The 18,823-nt window shown below is 39.2% G+C and overlaps 1 protein-coding gene across 1 annotated transcript in view; it reads left to right on the top strand.

Moving 5' to 3' along the window:
- raver2 (ribonucleoprotein, PTB-binding 2) overlaps positions 1 to 18,823 on the top strand; it is an 81,410-nt gene that overhangs the window by 32,077 nt on the left and 30,510 nt on the right. The window contains exon 3 of the mRNA XM_066663340.1: positions 10,045 to 10,517. Coding sequence (XP_066519437.1) covers positions 10,045 to 10,517 — 473 coding nt within the window. The remainder of the gene's footprint in view (positions 1 to 10,044; positions 10,518 to 18,823) is intronic.

Consider the following 18,823-nt stretch of genomic DNA (forward strand, 5'->3'; position numbering starts at 1 on the left):
ATTTCCAAGTGCTTTGAAAGACTAGTTCTTTCCCACTTGAAATCCTGCCTGCCTGCTACGCTGGACCCACACCAGTTTGCCTATCATAGCAACAGATCCACCGAGGACGCTATCTCAACAGCACTACACACTGCACTAACCCACCTGGACTGTCAGAACTCATATGTGAGAATGCCGTTCATCGATTTTAGTTCTGCATTCAACACAGTGATTCCGTCTATGCTGATATCCAAACTCAACCAACTGGGTATCAGCACATCACTCTGCCACTGGCTTTTAGACTTCCTGTCTAACAGACCCCAATCTGTTAGATTAGGCAGCCTTCACTCATCAACCATCACCTTGAACACTGGCGTTCCACAAGGTTGTGTTCTGAGCCCGATTCTGTACTCTCTCTTCACCCATGACTGTGTACCTGCCTATGGTTCAAACACCATAGTCAAATTCGCAGATGACACCACGGTGATAGGCTTGATTACAGATAATAATGAAACAGCCTACCGGGATGAAGTACAGCATCTGTCCTTGTGGTGCCACAACAATAACCTGGTACTAAACACGCTCAAAACAAAGGGGGTCATCATGGACTTCAGACAGACTAGGAACCAAGCTTACACCCCAATTTACATCAACGGAACTGCAGTGGATCAGGTGCCCAGTTTCAAGTTCCTTGGTCTCCACATTTCCAATGATCTCACCTGGTCCTTGAACTCCTCCGTCCTCATCAAAAAGGCGCAGCAGCGCCTCTATTTTCTTCGGAGTCTGAAGAAAGCTCACTTGTCTCCCAGGATACTAGTGAACCTTTACCGCTGTACCATCGAGAGCATACTTACCAACTGCATCTCTGTATGGTACGGCAGTTGCTGTGCTGCAGACTGCAAAGCTCTCCAGCGGGTGGTAAAAACAGCACAGAGCATCATAGGCACCGAATTACCTACCATCGAGGACATCTACCATAAACGCTGCCTGGGCAGGGCAAGAAACATCATCAAGGACGTCACCCACCCAAATCATGGACTTTTCAGCCTTTTACCATCTGGCAGACATTACAGGAGCCTCCGTTCCCGCACTAACAGGCTTCGTAACAGTTTTTTCCTGAGGCTGTTATCCGGATGAACACTATTCAGGCACTTTAAACAAACATTGCACAATCATTACATTGCACCTTCTGTAAAGTTGTATTTAATTTATCCCTCAGTACTTAATGCATCTACACAATGTTACTTTGTTTACATGTTTTATATTTCAATATGTATATATGGTTAATTTAACATCCATAATCACAATGTCATATCACAACTGCACTTTAATCACAATCCATAATCATAATGTCATTTCACAACCGCACTTTATGTAAATTATGTAAATAATGTTATATATTGCACTTCTGGTTAGATGCTAACTACATTTCATTGGCCCTGTACTTGTACTCTGCACAATGACAATAAAGTTGAATCTAATCTAATCTAATCTAAATGTGGATATTGGATATAAAGGGCAAAAAGAAAAACCCAAATCCAAGTGTTCTTTGCCCAGCTATGTATTTTTATTATTAGTATCCCTCTGAACATCTAGTATTTCTGGACATAGCACATTCATGGACCTGGACAAAAAAGAAAGCACAACACACCTTCCCATCCTAGAATTCATCTCATGTTCCTGACAGACTCTCTCTCTCTCTCTCTCTCTCTCACTCACTCTCTGAGTATGGCTTATCCTGTGCAGGGAGACTGAACAGAGAAAACGACACAAAGTGAATCCCAAAGGGATATGGAGTGCACCATCAAAAAGCCCACACGCTGTCATTTCACGCCTCGACTCTTGTTGTGCACCGTTGTTTGCTGTAGCCGATTTCTACATGACTGAATTACAGCATGAAAATTAATTGGCGTGCAGGCGTACTCGCCCTCTCCCCATGGACAGTTCATCAGCATGAAATATACAGTGGCAGATCCGTAGACTGGGTTGACACTACCCAGTTCTGACAACCACAGGCAACAGCGGAACTCTCACAAGCTGCCCACTCAGACCAGCTCACTGCTGGGTTGAACCTAAGTTTACCATTGTGAGTCATGTATGTAGAACTAAACTGTATTCAACTCAGATGAGTACAGATTTACTCAGAGATGGTACTTTCCTGTAGATGACTGGCAAGCAAAAATATGATTTTTAAATCATATGTTTTCAAATAAGAAATATTTTGTACATGATTTGTTATAATTGAAATGTTGGCTCAACAAAAAGTGCAAAAAAACTGCAGATTTTTTTAAAAACCAACATGCTTGTTCCTCTTTTGTTTTTTGTAGGGAGCTTTTTCTTCTATATATTTTCATAACATCAATTAAATGTTCAATTTTTTAATGAAGAGAAATGCCAAATAATAACAATGAGAAACAGTGTGTGTTTTTTTTTTTTTAACCGAACCTTTTGCTTTAGATTAGGTGAATGCCTTCATTCATCAAAACACCCAATGTGTTTAGAGGGATATTTCTCCTTCAATGGCAGTATACCGTAGAGCAGCATAACAGAAATTATTAGCAAATAATATATTATGGCACAAGCTCTCTGGAAGCATTTGACCCATTATGTGTTGGATGAGGATGATGAGGATGAAGATCGATGAGAGTGGGGGAAGAGAATGGATCCATTAGCAGTGTGGGGGTCTCGTTGTCTACTTGAAGTCAGAGAGAGGGGCTTTTTACCGTAGTGTGTGGGAGTTACTGCTGGGCCCGACAGCCACTTGAGCCAGATGACTGATGCTGGGAAAGCAGAAGGAGATCATCATTAATTGATGCAGTGGCAAGTGTGGGTGGCTGTACCAGGAGGATGCACACTCACTAATACACACATGTAACACACAAGCACACTGATGTACACACAGGCAAGTGCATAAAGGGCCAGAGTACTTACAGTGAATTGTGTCTGGTGAAAGAGCACAGAGTGTTTGAATGTTCAGACTGGATTGTTCAGTGCTGTAAGGGCTGCCACAGAGCTTTGGCATGTGTAACTGTAGCTGTTAGTCATTGCCTATCTGTTATTTTGAATCAGCTTCTGTGCTCTTATCATTTGATTTAGATTTGTGGCTGTGTTTGTTATTCATTTAAATGCACTGGGTTTAATTATGTGCAATGCCTTAAATGCTGCTTTATCTTGTCTAATGCATTTGAAAGCACTCATCCAGTTCAGGGTCACAGTGGCTCCTGGGCCTACCCTTAATTGCCAGGGTGTAAGGTGGGAACACACCCTGGACAAGGCGCCAGCCCATCGCAGGGCACCACAAACTCACACATTCACTCACACCTATGGACACATTTGGATAGCTAATCCACCTACTGAGGTGTGTTTTTTGAACCCGGGGAGAAACCGGAGCACCAAAGCAAACCCACACAGACACGGAGAGAGCACACCAAACTCCTCACTAAACATCACCCAAGGACCCTGGGGCTGTGCGACAGAGACATTACATTCTGACAGTGATATTTGAATAAAATTATTTGATAAATAGTCACATCCATCCATGTTAGTAAACACAACTAAGTTAATTAAATGAGGTCTTAAATGAGCTAAGCCAAATGGTATACATTTAGAGGCAGCCATGGCCTAAAGTTCTGAGAAGCAGGCTTAAGATCAAAAGGTAGTCAGTTCGATCTCCTGAACCTCCAAAAGTCAGTAAAGAACTGCATTTTCTCCTACCTCAAAATTCAAAGCTTCAGTGCCCTTCAGATTGGCAGCTAAACCCAGTTGCTCCCTGGGTGCCACAACTTGATTGTGTGTTGTCTTCTCTGCCCATAGTCATGTGTGTGATTTTGAACTGCCATGGATGGGTTAAATGTGGAGTCTTACATTTGTTCTACTGCTGTGCAATGATGATAAAGGCATTTACTGTGGTTATTTTCCACACATTTATCCGAATAAAGGGATATTCTGTACCAGCAATAGTCAATCTCAATGAATGCCAAACAAGTTGTTAAATTGGACATGTTCTACCCAATTTTTCACAATTTAACATAGTTGTCTAGGCTCCCAATGAAACATCTGTGACATACTATAGTCAAAATACTACCAAGACCAGACAACACGGTACGGTTCTCCCCCTGTCTAAACAGCCCTGTTCAGAATGACCAGTTTCCACACCTGTTCCCTTAAATGAAAATGAGCCATTGTTCAGTTCAGAGTGAAAGACCAGGAGTGAGGATCGAGGAGCAGAACTCTTGTTTTTAGCCATTTTCTCTTGGTTCTCTGATCTTACTCTTACTCTTTATCAGCACTCTTTATGTCTCTGTGCTAATTGTGTTTGCATTTTGCTTTGTTAAAAAAGTCTTAGCAAGATTACATAAATGCGGGTTCAGTGCTGTGATTGGTGATACTCAGACGAGGAGGCAGGACAGTAAGATGTAAGATGCAGCTCAAAATGAGAATAGTTCACTTTATCCATTGTATACTGACTTCACACCAAGTCCAATATTAAGAAAAAAAGCATATTTTGAACATTTCAGGGTTTTAAAACTAAACATATATATTAACGGTGTCAGAAGGCACAGCGTCTGATTCTTTCATTCAATTCTTCAATTAGAACCGGTTCTATTTTCTGTGTTAAAAGCAGGGCAACCATAAGAGCTCCATTTTTATAGTTGCAGACTAAACAAATGAGCATCAAAGCGGTGGCAGACCGTCTGTAGCAGAACACATTGACTATAAACATGCAGAGGTTAAAGAAATGTAATAATTTTCAATAAGAGGAGCAGAACATAGAAGCAGAGCCTCAAACTCTCCCACTGACCTTTGTAGTTAACTTCAGAACAGCTTCTCCAAACTACGTGCCAGATATGGTGTGAAGGTTTCACTACATTAAAAGTAATTTCAATCAAACATTAATCTATTTCCATTTCCCCTTAAATGCATCCAATAGACAAGGCTGAAATTGTATTCCATGTTTATTTTTCACTTCCTCCATAATGATCATTTTAGGAAGCAGATATTTTCTTAATCAGTATTGTCTGATTTAAGTGTTTAGTTCCACGTTAAATGGGTGACTATATGACGTTAATATTGATATTGTTTGCCAGCATATTTGCCAACTTGAATTCTCTATTCTGCATTTAATAGGCCATTATGACAGGCTGAATATAGCTTTTGAAATACAAACAATATTCCTCATTTTCTTTGTTTACAACACACAAACCAGTTTACTCATTAAATATATACATAGGATTGATTTGAACTTTTATAGTTTTGCAAAAGTTACTTTCTTACCTTTTCTACCTCTGTCGACATCTTTCAATCACATCTGCAATATTCCCTCTCATGACCTCTGGGGTCATTAAGATTTTTACATTGATCCCTACTAACATTATGTCTGTTCTCTAGCTCACCTTCCATGGCTGAGGTATGCTGTTTGTTTGCTATGTTGTGCCATACCTGGCAGCCTTGGGTGTTCAGACTTCACTGGGATTGGGCCGTGGGTGGGATCACAGGCAGAAACACCAATAGAGTTCTCCTCTGGAACGGACCACTTCACAGAGGACTGCAGCAGTACTATCATAGATGCCAGTACATTAACTTAAACAAAATTGTCAGGGTGTGTCAACAGGGATTAAGAGAACATTAAGTACAATAAATATATTACAGTAAGTAATTTCCAATGTACTTGTCTATGTTGTTCCTGGCACTGCATGACGTTCTGTCACATATAAAACTGAGAGGGTAGAATGTGTGCAATCAAATATTTTAGCCTGTATTTGGTTTATTGGCATATTCTGCTTTTGCCTTTTGTGGAGAGGAGAAATATGTAATTTGGCATGTTTCCTTCATGTCTTCCATACTATTTTGTCAGTTGCTTAAATCATTGTCCACTGCAAATACTTAGTCTACCTATTACTGAATGTAACACATACTGAGCCTACAGGTCTGTCCCAAAACCTAGTGAGCTGCCCTGGTAGGCACTAAGGCTGTCCTGAATACTATTTTTTGGGCTTCGGAGCTTCGGCCTGGATATTCCACGAATATTAGAATACTTGGAGAGTGGGGTGGTGTATATTGTCGTCGTTAACAAATTCCACTTCCAACTGGCTTCACTCGCTACGCTCTCTAACCTGCTAACTAGCTCGCTAACTAAGGGCACAGAGTATGCACAATTTGTCCAGTTTGAGTGGTGCTCTAATTTCAGGTACAAAACTGACAAAGTAAACTGTGGCGTCGCCTCACTTCATTGCAAGTGTTTTGTTTTAGCATGTTAGGCTGTTTTATATGACTGAGTTTTAGGCTTCATTTGCACAAAGACTTTTATGTTGAGTCTGAATACAGGTGGAGTGGGGAGAGCACTGTTTTTACTGCTGGATCCTGAATGTGGTGGTGGTGGTTTTCAGTAATCACATTTACCTAAAAATATCCAAATTTCAAAATTAGAAACCGAATACATACCCAATGAAGAAATATCTGAATACCTGAATATTTAGGGCCAGCCCTATTGTTCAGAAAATCAGAAAACCGAATACATACCCAATGAACCAATATCTGAATACCTGAATATTTGGGTCCAGCCCTATTGTTCAGAAAATCAGCTCTCGGCTCACGCTGTGAAATTAAAGCCACACTTTGGCTCCCAGCATGGCTCCGCTCATTGAGTCATTCGCTAACTTGTGCACTACACGGTGCCACTAAGAGCACGGAATGTGCACAAATAAACCAGAGCTTTTTTGAGGTGTAAAACTGACAAAAATGAACTGTAGCTTTTTGCCATGCTTCGTTTTAAGTAGATTGCTGTAGCTTGTTAGGCTGTTTTAGGCTTCGTTCAAGACTTTTAAGTTGAGAAGGCTGAATACATGTGAAGTGGAGGGTTCTAATCTTCCTTTTTCGCGATTGTAATGGTTTTTGCTCAGGGAGTTGTTCTTGCATTGCATCCTGGGATTGCCTTTGCAGCTAAAGAAGGGTTCGATGTGGCCTTAAAATTTGGCCAAATTAAGATATCTTAGTAGACATCATAATGAGGTATCTGAGTATTTATATTTTGCTCTCTAGTTAGATAGCTCAGTAGGTTTTGGGATAGACCCTACATGTTACTGAATGTGAAAATAAATATGTATAAATAATAACACTAAATGTAGTACTATTGATTCCACCACACTTTGTGCCAAAGTATTATCTTTGTGGATTGCTTTCTGTCTCTCCACATGTCTGTGTTTGGTATGTCTGTGTCACTATCTTAAAGGCCTGAGGCTGAAAGGCTTTGTACTTTCATATTCATTTGAATGTTTCTTTTATGTTTGACAGATGCTTATGTTGCTTTATTTGTTGTAGTGTTAACTGACATGCCACAGGCAGCAGGTGGAGGATTAAGAGTGTGTCACTGTATATATTTTGCATGTGTGTATGTGTGTCTGTCAGAGACATCATTAAGGTTGTAAAATTGTAAAAAAAAATTGGCTGCTTGTGTGTGCTTACAATAAGCATTCTTGACAGTTAATGATTTGAAAGATGGGTTGTTCTGTTTGCCGAGAATCTCTGCAAGTGTGTATTTGTTTGTGTGTGTGTGAGGGAGAGAGAGAGAGTTGTTCCTTGGTAACTGACATGCTGTTAAGCTGTAGGTGTAGCCTTGTTTTTGCTTTACTAGCGACAGTAACTGCAGGGGGAGGACACTCTGTCAAATCCTGGCCTAAAGAACCAAAACTTGGCACTCTGCTGAGACGTTGAACCATCTGGTAATGACATCCAGGCCTATTGAAGCCTAATGAGCCATTATGCGTCACGGCACTTGGGCTGAACCTGTGTTGTCTGCAGTACACCATAACCCCAGTTGACTGAAGTCACTCAAGAGAAGCATATTTCGCAAGGCATGGTCAGCAGTCATGATGTCTGACGGCCTATTATCGAGGACAAAATAAGGTGTCTGAATCCTCAGAGCCATTAACTACAGGAAACATAAGATCTTTATGTATTACATCCGGTGGTCTTTCACCCCCAGGCTTAATGAGTTCTAATAAGCTCTATTGTAAATGCAGTCAGAACAGCTCATTTGTATGACACTGAAAACTGGGCAAAAGCAAGCTGATATGACTATGATACAAGCTCAGAGCGCACCTGTAATCTTAACATGCATAACACTCGTAGGACAAACCTAACAGCAAATATAATTAAATTGGTGTAGTTTTCCTGCTAGTTATTAACTAAAAATTAATTCATTCATTCATTATCTGTAAGCGCTTATCCAGTTCCAGGTCATGGTGGGTCCAGAGCCTACCTGGAATCATTGGGCGCAAGGCAGGAATACACCCTGGAGGGGGCGCCAGTCCTTCACAGGGCTAACTAAAAATTAATAAAAATAAAAATATACTAAATACTAAACATCATGATTATTATTATTATCGTTACACTTATATAGCGCCTTTCTAGACACCCAAGGACGCTTTACAATCTACACTGCTCAGAACGCTCAATTCACACACACTGGCGAGAAGCGGCAGCCAAACGCGCACAGCGTACTCTCAACCAGAAACGACCGTCCACCTGGAGGACTGCATCGGGCACTAGGGTTTAACCCAGGACAGAGCGCCAATCCATATCTGGGCTCACACATACAGACATTCATTCACACACCAGGACAGTTATTAGAGAAGCCAATTCACCTACCCTCCATGTTTTTGGACTGATGTTTAGGAATACTAATAATCATGTTGACTATCTTGACATAGCAGTCATCTCTTTTCAATTTTCAAGGAGACTTATGGAAATTTCCCTTTTGATTATCACCACAAAGACTCACTGTACTCTATTTAATGAGTTTTTGTAGATGTCTCATAGCAGAACATTTATAGGCTTTAAGTAGCTTCCTCCCCCTGCTAGCCATAGCAAAAGAAAAAAAGCATAGTAATAATTGTCATGGTTTTAGACAAAGCCTATAATCAAGTCTCTTTTTGTGATTTAAAAATGGCCGTCTCAAGTCTGTCACCAGCAAATTGCCTGTGAATTATAAGATTATTGTGTAAGCCATTTAAGAAGCTTTGTGCAGGCCTTTTTTTTTGTCATGAAAAAAACCCTCAGCTTAGCTGAATATATTGTCATCCACTTGCAGGTCTCAGAATGTATTGTTGGAAATCTTGGTACAGTATGAACCTTCAGAAGGAAGAAGGTGGTGAGGATAGTGGGAGGGGATGGAAGATGGGTAAAGTAGCTCTAGATGTCTTTAAGAAAGTATTATTAATGGGATGTGGATACAGAACAATTTCAAAGCTCTTGCTACTATATTTACCGAAAGGGATTATTAGACCTCCTCGTATTTCTAAAATAGTCATTACTGTTTCAGTGTCAGTTTCAAGATGCTAATTAATTGGGGATTAGTGAATATTTATGGTATAGGCTAAACATTTTTGATAAATTTTCCATGAAGCATTTCAAGGAAAGAGGACGACACTGTTCTGTTTCTTCCAAGTATAACATTAGCATCTAAAGTGATCATTAGTGCTGCACAATAGCTGTCAGCGGTTAATTGTAGTTGTTTTTTACTCATGAGAATATTTTAGATTTTGTATAGAACAGAAAAAGAAGTAAACATGATTTTATAACAAATGCAAAATCCCAAAGCTTCAGGCTTGGAGTACATGCAGAAATTAAAGGCACTGCTAAGTTTTTGTGTAGATATAAGCAGAAGGCAGAGATAACTAAAAGGAAAGCAACTTAATTAAATATTAAGACTGGCCCCAGTGGTGAACTATGGGGAACCCCCTAGGAGAAATGCCTCGACTTGAGCAATAGCAAATCTTTTTTTTTTTTTTTTTTTTTTTTTTTTTTTTTTTTTTTGTGGGACCTGTTAAATTTTAATGACTTGCGTCTTATTTCATGGTTGATGAGTTAATGCATTCATGTTTTTCACAGTTGATTAAACCCATCAGAGGTAGTTGTATGTGTGGTCTGGTGTTTTTTAGTACCTTACAGTCTCTCTCTTATGTGATTCAGTAATTACTCCAGTTCAATGTGTTTACATTTGACACTCATTTGCTGGTCTTTTCTATGTATATTAATGTTTATCTGTGTCTGTGTGTGTCCCACCAGCCTTTGTAACACTCCTAAATGGTGACCAGGCGCAAGATGCCATCCGTTCACTGCACCAAACATCTGTACGTGGCCGTGACATCACCGTCCAGCTGCAGCCTACCGACTCGCTGCTGTGTGTCACCAACCTGCCTCACACCTTCACTGCCGCTCAATTCCAGGAGTTGGTGCGGTCCTACGGGAACATCGAGCGATGCTTTCTGGTCTACAGTGAGCTGACAGGCCACTCTAAAGGCTATGGCTTTGTGGAGTACATGAAGAAGGACTCAGCCTCTAGGGCTCGCTCAGAACTCCTGGGCAAAGTTCAGGGGGACCGCTCGCTCATGGTGCAGTGGACAGATGTCAACCAGCTGACCACTGCCGAACACCTCCACTCCAAGTGCCTGTGTGTGGACCGGCTGCCTGTTGATTTTGACGACTCAGAGGAGCTGGCACACATCTTCTCTGTATGCTACAAGCCCATCTTCTGCCAGGTGAGCACCAGCGGGAGGGGCAGATTTTACTCAGGGTTGCAGATTAAAAAAATAAACATGAGATTGAAGAATAAATGGATATCCCCTTTATTTGTGGAGAGCTGATTATTGTATGAGAGGGAGAATTATTAGGCTTCTGCTGGTAATAAACAAGTCTGCCTTCATGTGCAAAATTTCCTCAGTTAAACAGTTGAGTCTCCTGACAATCAAGTGAGTGTCAGGAGGGTGTAGGTGGAAGTGGGTGTAGATCTGGATTTGGGGATATTTTTATATTTCCACAAAGGTTATTTCACATGCGTAGTTGTCATGACAACAATAATAAAATGTCATAAAATATAATAATGATAGCAACCCTAATTTTGTATGGTAATTTGTGATGGCGTCTTTGCATTGAAGCAAATGTTGAAGCTTAACACTGTCAATTAAAAAAAACATTAATTGCAATTTGGTACATAATGTATTAGTGATGTAGTACAAATATATTCATTAATATTTATCATTACTGGAGGCTGTTACCATAGCAACTAAGTTACCTGACAGTGGACAAAGACCTAAACCCTCAACTTTTATTCAATTGTTTCCGGTTTTAAAGTTTGTCAGTGCATCAGAAAAACATTTGTCTGTTTGTTTGTGCTGCACATTATTATGTCAGTCTATTATGAGCACTACAGCTTGTTTGAGTGTGGTTTTGTAGAGGTCAGACGACACATCCAGACACATTAGCAAGGGCTTGTACTGAAACTTTACTCCCAGTTTGAGTATTGTGTTGTGTGTTAATATGGTGGCTTTTCCCCTATCCAGCCAACTCCAGCAAATCAATACCCCATCCAGAGTTTTACTTATGATGCAGAATCAGGTTTCATCAGCCCCCACCCTAATCAAAACCATTTGAAGCCTACGGCTAAAACTGATCTTAGGCCGCCTGTTAAGAGAGGCTCTAGCCAACACAGAAATCAATACTCACACCCTCACAATAACATGAAGCACAACCGTAGAGCTTCACCCACATCATGTTTATATGTAGAAGTATTGGTGGTGGATGAAGCAGGAGGCTTTGACCTTGCAGTTCATCATTCTTCTCTTGTCACTTAAAGCTTTACTTTAGCTAGTGAGCTCTCAATTATTCAGATCCCCGATTATTGACATGCTAAAACCAGCACTGCTAAAGGCAAGCAAGTTGATGGCGAAACGCTCTCCCTCTCATTTCCCCTTTGTAATGTGCCTGAAAATGAGAAGTGACTTCCAGATGTTTAAATGGAAGATTATCTTATTAATATTCATTAGTTCACTGGTTTTCATGGTCTAATGATAGCATTGTAAAATAGTGATATTTTAAGTTGCAGATTTCTTTTGAGAATGGCTTCTGACTGTGCAGTGATCCAGTTTAGAATGTGTTTTCATCTGAGAATATTCAAACTTAAGTGATTTGTGTGGTCTTGAAGAGTTCACATTGCACCAAAAATATTTCTTGAATACATTTAACTTTTTAAAATAAATCTTATTTAAAACACATTGTTAACATTTATCCAAGTTGACACACGGATAGTTATTAATATAATTTTTGTTTGTTTTTGTTTTTAATATTAAACATTTTAAGCTACTGACTCTGTTGACTTCCTTCTACACAATTATGTTTTGAAATTTGCTTCATTGCCTGGGTTATTGTTGTGGTGTGTTCTTTAACCCAGTGGTTAAAAATACCCACTACGTACTTTGGAAGACTACATATGTACTTCTACAGTGTTTTTTGTTTCTTTGGTTGTTTGTTTTGTTCTGTACTTTAAAACCATTCCAAGAAAACGGATGTGACGTAAGTTTATTTTTTATCTTTTTTTTTTTTTTTTTACTGAGTGTGTTGGATTTAAGACTATGGTGTTTACTTCTAGAGAGCCTCATTATTATCCACAGTGCAGGTGTGGACAGTTTAAAGATAAAAATGTACTGTATAGGTAGGCTGAACAACAAATATTGGCCTGAAATGTCAGAAAATCTCATTCTAACTTTAATTAAAATAAAAAGTAACATAGAATCTTGTTTATATAAACATATAATGAACATTCTATTAGTTTAGTTGTAATAGCACTTATTGATACACATCTGAGAAAATTATTATTATTTACCATTAGTGTACTGGAAGCTGAGATTGAACTGTGTGATGTAAAGCTTGAGAAAAGGTTCAAGAATGAAAATGCCTCTGTGTCTTAGAGGGTTTACTTTTCTAACAAACCAGCATTTCTAGGACTGTTCTGACCTCCGTTAGGGGAAATGTATACTTGAGGTCACATATCACACATCAGAAAACTGTCCAAGTAAGTGTCAGAGGTGAATATGTGGAAGTTTCCCAAAATGCAGTCTGTTGCAGTACCACAGTATGTGAATTGCAAGGCACTGTTGCAGTGGTATTGGGTGGGTACACATTCAGAGGATGTCACACAAAAATTAGCTTATGTGTGACTTCTTTCCAGTTTCCGTTCATCACGTGGTTTCACACTGATACTACAGAGATTAAGTTTGTAGCACACACCTTCAGCTGCCCAGCTCTCTCTCTCTCTCTCTCTCTCTCTCTCTCGTTCTTTCTGCGTGTGTGTCTACTCTCTATCTCTCGGTCTACTCTCTGTGCACTCTTCTCTTTGTCTTCCTCTCCTTGTCAGTTCTGTCAGTTTGCCTTGATGTTTGACAGGAATAAAGTGTTTTGACCTTTGACCTGGCCCTTCACACAGTTTGAGAGGCAGTTGCCTTTGTCTTTTCAAAATGTCAGACACACGTACACAAATTTATACACAAACACACAAGCGAGAGCACACAATTTTTGTATTGCAGCCTTTTTAGAGGGCTAAATACAATCATGGGAATCCGAGTATATCACAACCTTCTTAAATTAGAGAATTTAATCTAAATAGTTTATTTTACACTGGAAGATTTTGTGGATCCTTCCACCTATCTGTTCTACAGCAGTGTAACCCTGCCCATTCAAGTTGTTAGGAGTGTAAATCCAATCAGGACAAAAGTAATATGCATATAACATTCTTAGCAGCACAAAACAGCTTGTTTAATTCTAAGGGATAAATAAAGTAGGGCTGGATGATTTTGTGAAAATAACCAGTTGTGATTAAAAAAAATTACTAACTGCTAGTTAAAATATAGACCTGCTTTTAGAGCCAAGAAAATCTAGCTTTAATTTTAAATGCTTGCTGCTACTAATACTTGAAAACTGCACACCTAAAAAAGAGATATGATAACAATCAGGGAACTGGTTCTAATTGTTCTAAGTGGACCTTAGGGAAGCATGCTATACAAGAAAAATCTAGGATATAGGAACTTTAAAACTGCTTGGATACATATATGTAAAAAGGCCAGTAGGTTCATTGATTCACACATTCATTCACGCAGTTATAAATATTTGATGAAGCGAAACTGTTAATATTGATCCTGTTTTTTTTCCTGATTATTAATTATTCATTACTGCATTTTGGGTCATTTTAAAAATGAATATGCTTACATTTTGAAAACCATTTTAGAAAATGCAGACTAACAGTTTTTAATTTCCCCCTTGATTGTTTTGTTGATTGTGATGCTCCTCAGGGGTAATGTTTGCTCTGATTAGTTTTGTGGCTTCTCAGAAGCTCAGTGTAGAGGGGAGATTGTGTGGGACTTTTGCAGTGGCATGTTGTTGATCAGAATGCAAGCTTTTCCACACCAGTACCACCAATGGAAGGAGTCATATTTGTATATGGATTCTATGAAGAACAATGTATTGTGTGTGTATGTGAGAAGATATGTTTTGAGAAGTAATTTCTTATCAAATGTGCTGTGGCTGTATTCAATATGCACCACTGCATAACAGAGTCTGAATACTGTTTTTGTTTGTTGCAACAGGCTAGATTTATCTTAAGGTGTTTTTCTACCTTGCTGTGATGTATAGAATATGGATCAGCATTTTATTCACTTTTGATATTTGTGAGACAATAGTTGAAAACTCTTACAATCACAATCCACCAAACAAAAAAAGGCAGCTCAATGAAGGCAAGAAAACATCAGGGCAGTATTTTTACAAATCACAATTAAAATAACCACTGTTATTCAGCTATATAAAAGCCACGCCCAGATCCATAACTACACCCATAACAGGTGACAGATGGGATAAAATCCATACCATGAAATCTATACCTCAGTAAACCTTGGTAGTTAAGAATACAATTCTAGGACTACACACTGTATTTCACCAATCTGGAAACCACAAACGTCTGTCTTTGTGAACTATGAAGTCCGCATAGTTAACATATTTAATGTGCCATTTCACATTGTCTAGTGGAAAATTCCTTTATAGGCTCTTGTGTTATGTCAAATGAAAAAAACAAAAAAAAAAGTTTCACCCAGCTTTTTCCAAGGCCTAAAAGAGTGCCTTAAGACAAGCTAACCTTAAAAGAAAAAAACATCTCCACAGTCTTTTCACAAAGATCCAGGAGGTACAAAAACCCCATTTTCCCTGAGGCCATCTCTCTAGCCTATGTTTCCCTTAAAGGTCAGCAATTTACTGCAGACTGGTCCAGAGAGCAGCAGACCAATAGCAAGAGGGGAAGCCTGGCACTGTATGGAGCGTGTATGTGTGAGAAAGGGCGAGTGGAGGTGGGAGCTGTATTGATTTGGGTAGTCTAAGGTCAGTAGGGGCGGTTGGTGCAGAGCTGTAGCAGTGTGTAGCAGACACACTAAGGTGAAGTTCATTTCCTGGTAAAATAGAAGGCACATCCCTGTCAGAACCACTCATTCTGTCACGTTTATTATCTATTAATATAGTAAACCCTCTTTTCTAGTCATATCAATGTCTTGTATCCCAAATGTTAAATATTTTTATAGTCTTTGCATCATTTAAATATACCAGTTGATTTTTGTTGTTTGCTTCATTATGAATGAACCAATCAAATTGTAATATATTTCTAAATATATTTCTTGCTAAATGAATTTAAATTCAACATTAACATTTTTGGAAGATCAAGGTGTAGTTTGGAGTGTTCCCAAAGATTTATGAAACCAAGACTAGGCAGAAAACCATTACATATTTTATTTGTTTTGAAGATTATGGTCTTGGTTTACACAAGGATTAAGCCTAGTCTTGTGCTAAAATATGTGTAAATTGGAGGCTTCTTCTCAAAAAAAATTATCCGAACTAAATACAACAATTTTCTAACTGAACCAGATCACTGTAATAGAAATGTTTCATTAGTTTTGTGTAATCTATGAAAAAAAATGGTACAACCAGTCCATCTGTCAATATGTCTGTCTCCCATATATCAGGAGCAGTCTGCTGCATATTTAAGATCAAGACAGTGTTACTATAGTCTCTTCCTTCTTACTTTTTAGGCTTAGATTTAGAGTCCAGTCAATTAAGATATTTAATTGTTCCGAAATATTTCTGAGGAAGCTTCCACAAAGGGAAGTAAGGGCAAAAATAAACCTTGAGTTTCCAGAATCATCAAAAATGGCTAAAAAACATAGAGATGATGTGACCACTAACAAAATACAAGATCATATTAGTCATCTTTAAATAAGCTGATCTTTGGGAGGCAGGACAAAATTAAGCCCTTTCTCTTGCATTCTGACATCTGACATTTTTGCAATGAAAAAAGACGTTTTAACAGTGCCTGAGAGCTTATGTAACTATCAAGAACCTGTTACAGAGAAAATAATATAGAGTGTGTGTGTGTGTGTGTGCGTGCATGTATGTGCACGCATGTGCACAGTTGTCCTTGTGTAGACTTGTAGAGTATGTTTGAGGCCACGTCCTAGGAAGGTATATAAACAAACAAGTGTGGGTATGTGTGTGTTTGGAGAAAGTGAGATGGACTAGTGTTGAAAAACTGAAACTGAGACAGTGTGTGTCCCTTACAAGGTGGACCTCTCTTCAGGAAGCAGTGCATGTTCACTGGTTACTGTTACATACACACACACATTCTGGCACTCTGCTACATGGCAAATGTAAATGCTTTCTTGCTCTATATATAGACTATTTCATACACTGGCCTGTCTGTGTTAAAGAGCTGGTTCAAGGTAGCCTTAGGTAACATTCTGCTTACTCCTGCCAAGAGCATGATGTGTGTGAGAGAGAATCTTATCACATAGTATATCCAGTTTATGTGACTGAATAATGAAGTCCTTGTGGAACACTGGTTTCATATGCATATGGGCAGTATGACAATATCCTGTCCCTGTATCACAAAGGGATATATAAGTGTTATCCTATGGGATGGATATGGTAACCAGGGTGTAGTGTCTGCAAACATTGCATATTAACAGCTTACTGTTAATATGCAATTAACTGGCATGTCTGTCATGTCTTGTGTAATATCAACGTATTTAAACTAGGTCTTCATTTTATTCCTTCACTTTCTACCCATAAAAAATGAAGGTGAATTCATGTTCATATACTTATATTTGCCCTTTTGTTCTTGCATTTGTTTGTCTTTGCGCAATACTAATATTTGCTCCTCTAGTAGATCTGAATTTCATTGCCTTGTACTTGTACTGAGCAATGACAATAAAGTTTTATTTACTTTATTTTTAGTCTTAGAAATTGGGACATAATGCTGTTTTCTTTGTTTGATCTAGTTTACATAGTTTAGTTAAGAAAAGCTCAAAATTTGAGATTTATGTGTTGTTAAACTGTTTTGTCAGATTTTTCATTCTCTAACTCTTCCCTGCGCGCACACACACACACACACACACACACACACACACACACACACACACACACACACACACAATTATGTACACACAGTGCCAAAGTCTCTCTAAATGGCCAGCCCTAAATACTAGAAATTCTGTATCAGAATCTATGGGTTTCGAACCAATGCTGAGGATTTCTGATGGAAAAATAGATTAAATTCAATAGTATTAATGATATTATATGATGGTGCACGGTGGTGCCGCTGCCAGGGTTCAAAACCTGCATCTGATCAATGTCTGTAAGGAGCTTGTGTTCACCCTGTGTCCGTGTGGCTTTTCATAGCAATACAGGAAGTACAAAACATCACAGATAGCAGTGTTGAGACTAAATAGTCAGTAAGCAGCACAGAACCAACAGTGATAGCACGCAGCTAACCGCCATGCAGTGACAAATCCAGACCCACCTGTTGAAGCCACAGCGGACAGCAGCACAGGAAACAAACCCACCACGCTTAGATATTTTCATAGATAATTATAAATCAATAAAGAACAACTAAACAAATATAACACGAGTAAGAAACAGGGAGAAGAGGCATTTAAACAGAGAACATCAGTCTCCTCTCACCCAGAACAGACAGACAAGACACAATACAATTCAATACAGTAAGAAATGTAGCCAGTAGTAGCACACACATATTGTGTGATGTGTTGTAGTTAGCTGTGTATTTGCTCCTGTGGGTTAGTTTGAGCATGATAGTCTGCCTTTGGATGCTCATCTTGAGTTTATTTTGTTTGGTAGAAAGAAACAAAGAAGATACGAAATCATGTAAACAGTGATTTGAAAGCTTAATTGTTTAAGGACTATTGGTCATTGTGCCATCTCTCCCTAAAGCCAAACCTTTCTACATTCCTGCTTCACTGCTACCTCACTCGCCTCTCTCTGTCATAACACAATCTCTCTCTCTCTCTCCATCTCCTACTTTCTGACTTTCTCTCACTCTGTCTTTCTCTAGTACCTGTTCTCTCACACTCTACTTTCCTGCCCATCATTATCTCTCTCACAGCTGCTTACTAACTCTAGTCATTTTCTCTCTCTCTCTCCCTCCCTCCCTCCCTCTCTCTCTTTCTGCTTTTACACTTGTACACAAACATGATTTTTATTTGATTGTCTCACACACCCTTGTCACTCATTCATTCATTTTCACATAGCAATGCTGTCACATGTCAGTTGATGTCATGACCTCTGTCAGTCCATCTCCCACTTTCTCCTTTCTCTGTTTTCCATAGCATCAACTGCCGATGGCCAATCAATGGCGTCCATCCTTCCTCTGTCTCACACTCACTCTCTCTCCCTCACTCTCCTTAGGGGAAGAAACTGACTCTGCTTCTGAACACTAGCGTTCTGCCTTCAGCTAAAACGCCTCTCTCGCTGCTGTCTTTCTCCAGGCTGCAGAAGCACTTCTATCCATAGATTTTCTGTGGCTGGCAGACACAGCTGAAGGCTCCAGTTCATGACATACTTGAGGAAATCTATCATTTATTCAGGCAATTCTAGGGACCTACCAGTTTCCTCTGTGTGTGTGTGTGTGTGTGTGTGTGTGTGTGTGTGTGTGTGTGTGTGTGTGTATTTATATGCATATATACAT

Source organism: Hoplias malabaricus, chromosome 3 (genome assembly GCF_029633855.1).
Source record: "Hoplias malabaricus isolate fHopMal1 chromosome 3, fHopMal1.hap1, whole genome shotgun sequence".
In the NCBI taxonomy this organism is placed as follows: domain Eukaryota; kingdom Metazoa; phylum Chordata; class Actinopteri; order Characiformes; family Erythrinidae; genus Hoplias; species Hoplias malabaricus.